The 11769-nt window shown below is 40.5% G+C and overlaps 1 protein-coding gene across 1 annotated transcript; it reads right to left on the bottom strand.

Moving 5' to 3' along the window:
• Nucleotides 1-736: 736 nt before the first annotated feature.
• Nucleotides 737-11740, bottom strand: cir1 (corepressor interacting with RBPJ, CIR1). Its single transcript, XM_055870535.1, has 10 exons — nt 11383-11740; nt 9670-9764; nt 9350-9423; nt 9213-9226; nt 7935-7987; nt 7795-7843; nt 6516-6633; nt 5442-5548; nt 3547-3632; nt 737-3413 (listed from the first exon to the last, which is right to left on the bottom strand). Exons 1-10 carry the CDS (start codon nt 11452-11454, stop codon nt 2699-2701), a joined length of 1383 nt encoding a protein of 460 aa, XP_055726510.1. The 5' UTR covers nt 11455-11740; the 3' UTR covers nt 737-2698.
• Between the last annotated feature and the right edge of the window lie 29 nt (nt 11741-11769).

Below are 11769 nucleotides of genomic sequence, written 5' to 3'. Positions count from 1 at the left end.
CCCCATGTGTCTTGCATTTGCGATTAGGGATTCGTGTCTTATCAAATATCTAATTAATCGCCGAGACATCATTTGTTCAGCTTTACTTTATCTGGGGGCTTCCGAGGGGGTGTTGATGACAAAGGCCCCCTGAATATTTATTTTAATTGTCCAAATTAACTGCTTTAATTTGCATGTCAAACGGAAAGATGGCAGTCCAATAATAAGGATAAAGCATCTCTAAGCTTTCCTAGAAACTATACACTTGATTTGATGTTATGGGAACTGTTAAAAAAAAAAGGAAAGAAGGGGTAAAAAGCCATATGCAAATGTTGAATTTGAAATGCTCTTGTCGCGGCGCAGTCAAATGGTTCCTGCATGTTATTTGAATATCAGTGGCCCCGTACTGAAAGGGTTCAAGGATGCTCTCTGAATTCTTTGTGCTTACCCAGTGCAGCGTCCGATCTCAAAGAAAAACCCGGGGAATAATTACAGCGTGAGCCCAGGCCTGGGAATACATTAGGGAGAGGCATCTCATCCAGACAACCTCTTCCTGAAGAGGAAGTTAAATTGACCAGAAGGCAATAGAGGAAAATTATTTTCATTTCCTTTTGTGTGGCTGGGTTTAAGGGAGAGATCAGGAAAATAACGACCAAAAATAACATTTGCAGGTTCTATAATGATCACCAAATTTGAGTTCAAGAATAAACAACTAAAACGGAAGACTAAAATGCAAAAAAACAAACAAAGGCATATATCATATATTTAGCATTTAATATCAATGTGACCTTTTAAATGTGCAGGCATGATTTCAAATAAAATAGGCCTATTCAAAATCAGGCTACTATAATATAGACTAACAAATAATACATCGATGCAACCTGCAGTTGCAATTGTGCTTATTTTTTAAATGATACATTAGCTGTTTATTTGCAGTGACTTTCTGATGTTATTTTTTCTTCTTCTGTAAATTAATTCTCCTAAAACATTTTGTATTATGCTGTAAATCATTAACATAATTTGCAATTATATGGCTACAATAGGTGGTTAAAATCAAAACGATAAGTGCGTCCAAATGCTTTTGGGAGAGAGACGCCTGGTGTTGCGGACAGTAAGTGCTGTCAGTTATCGCTTTATGGCTTTCCCTGGAATGCCCTCTCACTGAGCATTAGGCAGAAGTCATCTTTGTTTTCAAGCCACAATAAAAGAGAGAGATCAAAGGAGAGAACCAGTGCGACGTCACGGGACACATTTCGCTGCTAAAGGGCTCACGCCATTCTCCTCCCCAGGGTAAAACAATGTCCATCATCTCACAATGGAAGATGGCAAAAATATTTTTCTTGTGATGACAAAATTACAATTCATCAAACCAATTGGATAGCCTAAAGCATTTAAAGTACAAGCTTATAGATGCACACATCTCCCTGCCTTATTGGAGTTAAATTGCCTATACAGAATATACAAATCTGAAGCGACTGAAACAAAACGTCAAAGCATATCATATGGACATTAGTTATCCATCTAAGCCAATTGCTATGGCTTTTCCAAAAATATATGGCTCCCAAACAAATACGGACTCGTAGGTTACACTTTTCCTTATGTCAAATGAACCCCAATGACCTCATGCTTTCTTCAGTTTTGTCCATCATGGTGATCTTGTCATGCAGGTAGTTTACAAGTAATATCTAAAGGCCAATAGGCACGCAGTGTTGCGTAAAACATGCATTGAGTTGTACACTAAAAGTAAAATTACATGAATTGACTTCAATTCAGAATTGGGTCTTCAGTGTTAAACATTTGAAACAAACTTGAGGTCTACACACTAATCACGTATGCAGCACACTCATATGGATCGCATAGGCTACTGATCACTCAGAGATGGAGTGTCATTAGTCAACCATGCTCCTGTTTAGGGCACTTGTTGCAAAATACCATTGTGAAACAAGTCTACATGATCAGGCTAGACTTGTAACAAATGTGATGAAACACGGTTACAAGCATGTGGGAACAGAACCGTTTCCCACTGGGCACAGACATCATTTCACTTTTGTTCAGTAATGTCTAGTTCTGATTTACTTTTGGTTGAGTTGTCAACTAACGTGATATATACAAAACAATTCACCATGCCATTTGATTTAGGGTAAAAGTTGGGTGAACCCCCCCCCCCCCCCCAATTCCATTACTTTGACAATCAGTTTTCCACGTTGGTTCAACGTCACACAATTTGTTGTTTAAATGACGTGGGGAAACAACATTGGTTTAAAAAATTATAATAATTGCCCAGTGGGTTATTACACTTTCACCAAACCAAAATATTTTCATTTCGATTTGCTATAATATTCTTTTAGTATTTTGAAGAGTTATCGGGAATAAAATGACAACCATGACAACAAATATTTCTGTGGTTCAAGTTATTTTACATCTACTGCTGCCCTCTAGTGGAGAAAAATAATAACATTTGAGGGCCTGCGCTCTCATGATGCTGTAGCAGTCAAATAGCAGGTAACATCAAAACATGACCAATACTGTGCAGGCTACTAAAACTTTGATTTCTATGTGTTGTTTAATGTTTAATAAAAGAAGAAAAAAAATACATTTTACAGTAGCATCATAAAACATTACACGTTCGTGTCAAAAAAATATTAACTTTGTTTAGGCCAGCAAAATAAACAGGTATGCCATTACTGTTCCACTTTGTAAGATTGTCTACTCTCACAGTTTAGCGCTTTCTCTCAGCTCTATCTCGGCTTCTGTCTCTTTTCTCCCTCCCTCTGCCCGTACTCCTGCTCCTCCCTGCTCCTCCCCTCTCTCTCTCGTGGCTTCTACTCCCCTCTTTTGCTGCTTTACCCTCCGCTCCATCTCTGCTCCTATTCCTCTCTCGTCTACTTTTCCCCTCATCCTTACGTTGAACCTTGTCTTTACCTCTCTCCCTGTCTCTCTCACTGCTCCTGCTTCTTTCTGGGCCAGGCTGGGAGCTGCTGCTGGTTATCTGCCTCTCCCTGCTGTCGTGTCTGTGTCTCTCCTGACGTTCTTCCACCCTCATCTTTCTCTCTGGACTGTGCTTTCGGCCCTCGCTCCTGCCTGGCTCAGCCCTCGTTTGTTTCTTCTCTCTGGTATCGTCTTTGTGCCGTTTCTGTCTGGAGGTTGGGCTCCGTGACCTGCTCCTGTGAGAAGCGGCCTTAGTCTTACTGTTGACTAGTCCCTCACTCTTCGTGTTATCACAACAGGAGTCCTTTCTCTTGTCCTTTTTCTTCTTTTTCTTCTGGCTCTTAGAGTTGCTGTCAGAGTCTGAGTCACTGTCACCATCACTGCTGCTGCTACTGTCACTGGAGCTATCACTATCATGCTTCTTCTGCTTTCCTTTTCTCTTCTTCTTCTGCTTTTTGCCCTTCTTGTCTTTCTTCTTCTCCTTCTTTTCTAGACGATCCAGTTTCCTTAAAAAAAAAGACAATATAGGTTAGTAGATCACGTTTACTTTTATTTTTGAATTAATCATCCTTTGTCTTATTTTACAATGAGCATACTTACATCCCAAACAACTAAATCTATGAATGAATGCTCTCCTACCTGAGGAGCTTCTCTTTCTGTTTAGTAGTCAACGACTTCAGGAATTCAACCTCAGGATCCTCCTCTTCTTCACTGGCGACATACTCCTATAGCAGAAAAACAATGAAAAAAATATAAGTCAAACACAATTCAATATAATTAAAGAGCAAATACTAACTAAACGTGCATATAATTTAATGTAGAAGAGATGTCACAAATGGTTAGAGGAGGCAAGTAAGACAATAACATCGGCTGAACAAAAATACAAATGCAACAATTTTTACTGAGTTACAGTTCATATAAGGAAAAAAATCTGTCAATTGAAATAAATTCATTAGGCCCTAATCTACAGATTTCACATGACTAGGAATACAGATATGCATGTATTGGTCACAGATAGGGGCGTGGATCAGAAAAACAGTATCTGGGGTGATCACCATTTGCCTCATGCAGCACGACACATCTCCTTCGCATTGAGTTGATCAGGCTGTTGATTGTGGCCTCTGGAATGTTGTCCCACTCCTCTACAATGGCTGTGTGAAGTTGCTGGATATTGTCAAGAACGCCGTCGTACACGACGATCCAGAGCATCCCAAACATGCTCAATGGTTGACAAGTCTGTTGAGTATGCAGGCCATGGAAGAACTGGGGCATTTTCAGCTTCTAGGATTTATGTACAGATCCTGTGACATGGGGCCGTGCATTATCATGCTGCAACATGAGGTGATGGCGGCAGATTAATGGCACGACAATGGGCCTCAGGATCATCACGGTATCTCTGTGCATTGAAATTGCCATCAATAAAATGCAATTGTGTTCATTGTCAAGGGCTTAAGCCTGCCCACACAATAACCCCACCATGGGGCACTCTGTTCACAACGTTGACATCAGCAAACCGCTCGCCCACACGACGTCATACATGCTGTCTGCCATCTGGCCGGTACAGTTGAAACCGGGATTCATCCGTGAAAAGCATACTTCTCCAGCGTACCACTGGCCATCGAAGGTGAGCATTTGCCCACTGAGGACGGTTTCGATGTCAAACTGCAGTCAGGTCAGGACCCTGGTGAGGACGACGAGAACGCAAATGAGCTTCCCCGAGACGGTTTCTGACAGTTTGTGCTGAACGTCTTTGGTTGTGCAAACCCACAGTTTCATCAGCTATCCGGGTCGCTGGTCTCAGACGATCCCACAGGTGAAGAAGATGGATGTGGAAGCCCTGGGCCGGCATGGTTACACGTGGTCTGCTGTTGTGAGGCCGGTTATACGTACGGTCAAATTCTCTTAAACGATGCTGAGGCGACTAATGGTAGAGAAATTAACAATTTCTGACAACAACTCTGGTGGACATTCCTGCAGTCAGCATTCCAATTGTACACTCCCTCAAAACTTGAGACATCAGTGGCATTGTGCTGTGTGACAAAACTGCACATTTTAGCGTGGTCTTTTATTATCCCCAGCACAAGGTGCACCTGTGTAATGATCATTTAATCAGCTTCTTGATATGCCACGCCTGTCAGGTGAATGGATTATCTTGGCAAAGGCAAATTTCTCACTAACAGGGATGTAAACAAATTTGTGCTCAACATTTGAGAGAAATAAGCTTGTAGTGCGTATGGAAAATTTCTGGGATATTTTAATTCAGTTCATGAAACATGGGACCAACACTTTACATGTTGCGTTTCTATTTTTGTTCAGTGTATATACCACCGCATCTTGTGTTGCAAACAATTTCCACAGTCAATTGGTCACATGTGATGAGACTAACTTTAAACTTGAAGCAACTGGAATAGTGCTGTGGTTTGGTTTACTCTGATAATTGGGCAGTTTGCAGCAATCACATTTAGACCAGGGATTTGCCATGGATATTGTTGGTGTTTTTCTTCAGGGGGAGAAGAGGAACAGAAGAAGATTACCTGCGATGGATCACAAACAGTAGAATTTCTCCCAAGGACACATTTCTTCAGGGCAAATCCACTGTTCCGCATCTCCGCCATTAACTCAGAGGGGTGCATTGACGGACCTGTTAGCACAAATCACAGCCTCAAAGTCCCATTGATGTCTGACCGCATCCACCACTGCCTCAACAGTGGGGAATTCAGGGGTGGCTTTGTTAACAGAAAGGGATACCAAATCAACTCACTCGTCTTCTGGTTGAGCAAATCATACAATATCATTCTCCCAAAGCAGTGGTTAGGGGAATCAGAATACTTTCATTTTTCTCCCAGCACAGGAGGGGCTCCATTATGGCCTACACGATCAACGCCATTCACAGGACTGTCCCACTGTAAACATTACTTTACTAATCCACTTCCTGATTGTAGCAGTCAGAATCAGCTCCACAGGACACGAGGAACGATGGCAACTACTGCTACAGACTAGAGCTGGGTGATATTTACAAAAAATCCACATTGCAATAAACTGCCTGAATTGATACGATAACAAATAGAACGATAAGTTTATAACAATGTGCACCACAGATTTTAAAATGATCATTTAAACTACTAGTAGTATAGTTGTAGCCATCAGTTGTCCTATAAAAAAAAAAAACACCCATATTAGCAAACGTATTTCATTTCAAACTTCACATTTCTCTATATAGGCTATTTATCATAATGAACGAAATCAGCAAAATGCCTGCGGTAAGTATTTGGTATTGATAATTCAGTTTATTGTCCCAGGTCTAGTATAGACTCTTTACAAATATACAATGTAATAGTGAATAATATTATATTGGACAAATTATTATAGAATTTTTTGTGCGCCATAGGTGCATCATACATTGATAACAAGTTCTTTATTCAAATTATTTCAAAGGAATTGGTGAAGAAAATCTAATTTTGTCGTTGAGAATGACAATGTGAATACAAAGATTTATTTTTTATAAACCATTACGTCTGTGAAATACTATTCATAATTACCAGCCGGCTAACTTTTTTTTACCTCTACTTATCCTGATAGGTCAATTAAAAACAGATTGTTATTTGTACCTGCTTCCTCTGTGGGTGCAGCGCTGGCATTGATCCCAGACAGGCCGAAGAGAGGGCACTCTCTGTCTGTATTCACATGGCCCCATTTGTGACACTTGATGCATCTCACGTTGCGAACCTGAGAATCACAGGTGATTAGACTCAACTTACATCCATTCATTCCATCGCTCATATTACCTCCAATAGGACCTGCTACGCAGGTATGCATGACATAACGTAAATAAACACATTGTAATCCTGAGTTCAACATTATCCTTCTCCTTTAGCGCCACCAAGTGTCAAATTCCAACACATGTTTGTTAACAGAAGAGTATTTAGCACTGACGATGATATTAAAAGAGCAGATTGTTATCAATAGGTTAAATCAAACATAAAATGGGCACATTATTAATCTATTAAAAAAGGTTCACACACAACCAGTCAAAAGTTGGGACACCTACTCATTCCACGCATTTATTTTTTTTAAACTATTTTCTACATTGTAGAATAATAGGGAAGACATCAAAACTATGAAATAACACATATGGAATCATGTGGTAACCAAACAAAGTGTTAAACAAATGTTATAATTCAGAATCTTCAAAGTAGCCACCCTTTGCCTTGACAGCTTTGCACACTCTTGGAATTTTCTCAAACAGCTTCATGAGGTAGTCACCTGGAATGCATTTCAATTAACAGGTGTGCTTTCTTAAAAGTTCATTTGTGGAATTTATTTTCTTCTTATTGCATTTGAGCCAATCAGTTGTGTTGTGACAAGGTAGGGATGGTATACAGAAGATGGCACTATTTGGTAAAAGACCAAGTCCATATTATGGCAAGAACAGCTCAAATAAGCAAAGAGAAACGACAGTCCATCATTACTTTAAGACACGAAGGTCAGTCAATACGGAAAATTTCAAGAACTTTGAAAGTTTCTTCAAGTGCAGTCGTAAAAACCATCAAGCACTATGATGAAACCGGCTCTCATGAGGACCGCCACAGGAAAGGAAGACCCAGAGTTACCTCTGCTGCAGAGGATGAGTTCAGAGTTAACTGCAGATCAGATTGCAGCCCAAATAAATGCTTCACAGAGTTCAAGTAACAGACATCGCAACATCAACTGTTCAGAGGAGACTGCGTGAAATATTGATTTGTTTAACACTTTTTTTGGTTACTACATGATTCCATAGTTTTGATGTCTTGTTCACTATTATTCTACAATGTAGAAAAAAGTCAAAATAAAGAAAAACCCTTGAATGAGTAGGTGTTCTAAAACTTTTGAACAGTAGTGTATATTCACCTGAATTCCAAATGGTTGATCCCTAATAGCCATGTCATCCTTGGCATACCTAAAAAGATTAAAGAGAAAGTATAAACAAATATACATTTAAACTCAAGTCATCTAAATGTTTGTACTGATCAACACAATTACCGACTTACTTCTCTCGAGGGGCCGTCTTTTGCCACTCAAACTTGTATTCTGATTCACCTTCCTATAAGAGAAGATACAACGTATATAACTTTAATAATGCTAACATATCTTGCATCATTCATCTCATATGTATATACTGTATTTGATACCATCTATTGCATCTTGCTTATGGCGCTCTGTCATTGCTCATCCATATATTTATATGTACATATTCCTTTACTTAGATGTGTGTATTAGGCAGTTGTAGAATTGTTAATTACATGTTAGATATTGCTGCACTGTTGGAACTAGAAGCAAAAGCATTTTGCCACACTCGCATTAACATCTGCTAACCATGTGTATGTGACCAATAAAATGTGATTTGAATAATAAACCAACACATGCCTTTAAAGTCTACAACATTTACCAGAGTATAAATGAACACAAATCTAAACACAACATGGAACAATTTCAAAGATTTTACTAAGTTACAGTTCATAGAAGGAAATCAGTCAATCGTAATAAATTCATTAGGCCCTAATCTATGGATTTCACATGACTGGGCAGGGGCGCAGCCATGGGTGGACTTGGGAGGGCATGGGCCCACCCACTGGGGAGCCAGATCCAGCCAATCAGAATGAGTTTTTCCCCACAAAAGGGCTTTATTACAGAAAGAAATACTCCTGAGCACCCCCCCCCCCCTGCCGGAAGTGGCCTGCTGGAGGTCATTTTGCAGGGCTCTGGCAGTGCACCTCCTTGCACAAAGGCGGAGGTAGCGGTCCTGCTGCTGGGTTGTTGCCCTCCTACGGCCTCCTCCACGTCTCCTGATGTACTGGCCTGTCTCCTGGTAGCGCCTCCATGCTCTGGACACTACGCTGACAGACACAGCAAACCTTTTTGCCACAGCTCGCATTGATGTGCCATCCTGGATGAACTGCACTACCTGAGCCACTTGTGTGGGTTGTAGACTCCATCTCATGCTACCACTAGAGTGAGAGCACCGCCAGCATTCAAAAGTGACCAAAACATCAGCCAGGAAGCATAACCCTAACCCTAACCCTATAATTTCCACCTTTTGTCTATTCCATTTGCACAACAGCATGTGAAATTTATTGTCAATCAGTGTTGCTTCCTAAGTGGACAGTTTGATTTCACAGAAGTGTGATTGACTTGGAGTTACATTGTGTTGTTTAAGTGTTCCCTTTATTTTTTTGAGCAGTGTATTTTTGTTCAGTGTATTAATTAATGCTTTCTTAGAGAAGTCTAAGCCTCTGAACAAGAGGGGATTTTAAACATGAGGTGCTTACCTCTTTGGTCTCTTCTTCTCAGTAGAGTGGAGAGTGCATGAGAAAGGAGAGCACAGATCAGTGGAAAGTCATATGGTTTGTTTAGTATGGTGAAAAAATGCACATTAAAGCAGCAGAACCAGGATTGATGTAGTTACCTTTGTCTGCCCCAGGTGGAGCTTCATACATGAAGTTGAGACCATTTTTCACACGATCATCCCCCATCAACAGTCTAAGGAGAAAGGTTTTAACAGCCAAAACGTCAGACAACGGGTTTCAATCTTATGTGATCAATTAGAGCTGTGATTTTACACAAGACAAAATGTAGGTATACAGTTATATGACAAGTACACCAACTTCCAGTGGTTAAAAAATGAGAGACTTATAAGAAGTCCTATGTAAAGGCATAGCATAATTGAGATCCAAGTATCTGGATCATGTTGTGCAGCCACAGATCCTCGGAATTTCTGTAACCCACCTGTTGTTGTAGGTGTCTTGTTCTTTTAGGTAAGAATTCATGAGGTCCTCCTGCTTCTTCTTCTCGAATGTTAATTTCTGCTCTGCTATCCATACCTGTACAATGGTAAAATGGATAACATTGAGAATAGCCAAATCATATTTGTATCCCAGTATATGTACTGTATCTATGGGACATAGCTAGCTAGCCATCTTTCTGAATGTTACATAATGTAGTTAGCTAGCTAATGTGCTAGTCAACAACTGTTGTTAGGCCACAGGTGGTGAAGGTAGGAAACATTTCCACTTCGCTGATCCTCAATACTGGGGCCCCACAAGGGTGTGTGCTCAGCCCCCTCATGTACTCCCTTTTCACCCATGACTGCGTGGCCATGCACGCCTCCAACTCAATCATCAAGTTTGCAGACGACACAACAGTAGTGGGCTTGATTATCAACAACGATGAGACAGCCTACAGGGAGGAGGTGGGGGCACTCGGAGTGTGGTGTCAGGAAAATAAACTCTCACTCAACATCAACAAAACAAAGGAGATGATTGTGGACTTCAGGAAACAGCAAAGGGAGCACCTCCCTATCCACATCGACAGGACAGCAGTGGAGAAGGTAGAATGTTAAGTTCCTCTGCATACATATCACAGACAAACTGAAATGGTCCACCCACACATACAGTGTGGTGAAGAAGGCGCAACAGTGCCTCTTCAACCTCAGGAGGCTGAAGAAATTTGGCTTGTCACCTAAAACCCTCAATTTTTTACAGATGCACAATTGAGAGCATTCTGTCGGGCTGTATCACCGCCTGGCACGGCAACTGCACCGATCACCGCCGCAAGGCTCTCCAGAGGGTGGTGCGGTCTGCGCAACGCATCACCGGGGGCAAACTACCTGCCCTCCAGGACACCTACAGCACCCAATGTCACAGGATGGCCAAAAAGATCATCAAGGACAACAACCACCCGAGCCACTGCCTGTTCACCCCGCTACCATCCAGAAGGCAAGGTCAGTACAGGTGCAACAAAGATGGGACCGAGAGACTGAAAAACAGCTTCTATCTCAAGGCCATCAGACTGTTAAACAGCCATCACTAACACAGAGGCTGCTGCCTACATACAGACTCAAAATCATTGGCCACTTTAACAAATGGATCATTAGTCACTTTAATAATGCCACTGTAATAATGTTTACATATCTTACATACTCATCTCACGTTAATACTGTATTTTATACCATCTATTGCATCTTGCCTATGCTGCTCGGTCATTGCTAATCCATATATTTATATGTACATATTCTTATTCCATCCCTTTAGATGTGTGTATTAGGTAGTTGTGGAATTGTTAGATTACTTGTTAGATATTACTGCATTGTCGGTACTAGTTGCACAAGCATTTCGCTACACTCGCATTAACATATGCTAACCATGTGTATGTGACCAATAACGTACAATTTGATTTGTTAGCTAGCTAGCTTCATACTGGCTTGCCAATGTTAGCTGACTGATTTAACGAACATATACGCCTATAATAGCTAGCTAGGGATCATTCTTCTCATAACTAAATTACATCTAGAGGTGATACGTTCAAATTGGAAATACATTTTCTTCAGCTAGCTAGATAACTGTTAGCTGGCTAAATCCAAATTAGGTTATATGCGTCAGTTAGCTAACCAAGCTAGTTACTTCCTGGTGAGTAAATCTATACCAAAGATTTGCCACTTACCTTTTTTATATTTGACTTAGATGCAGGGTGAAAATCTTTCTTGCACATAAAATTAGCAAAAGACTTCCCCATGATTGAAGAATATTAGTTAGCTAGCTAGCTAGCTAGGGGATTAAATGCGAAATGTTGTCAAACTCGTTCTGACAAAAACAAAACTGTCGTTACTAGTTACCACAGCCAAAAAAAGAGATAAACACCGCATATTTGTAGAATTTATTCTTCTTAAAATGTGATTTAAACTTAACGTTAACCCTAATATTAACCACCCTGTTGATCTTATGCCTAACCATAAATGAACACCAAAAAGCAAATTTTTGTTTTCATAAATTTTTTACGATAAAAACCAATTTGTGGCTGTGGTAACTAGTGGAAACACCCAAAACAAGG

This window comes from Salvelinus fontinalis, chromosome 19 (assembly GCF_029448725.1).
Source record: "Salvelinus fontinalis isolate EN_2023a chromosome 19, ASM2944872v1, whole genome shotgun sequence".
NCBI classification, from domain to species: Eukaryota; Metazoa; Chordata; class Actinopteri; order Salmoniformes; family Salmonidae; genus Salvelinus; species Salvelinus fontinalis.
Note: the sequence above shows the minus strand (reverse complement) of the source record. Positions and strands in the feature narration are given on the sequence as shown.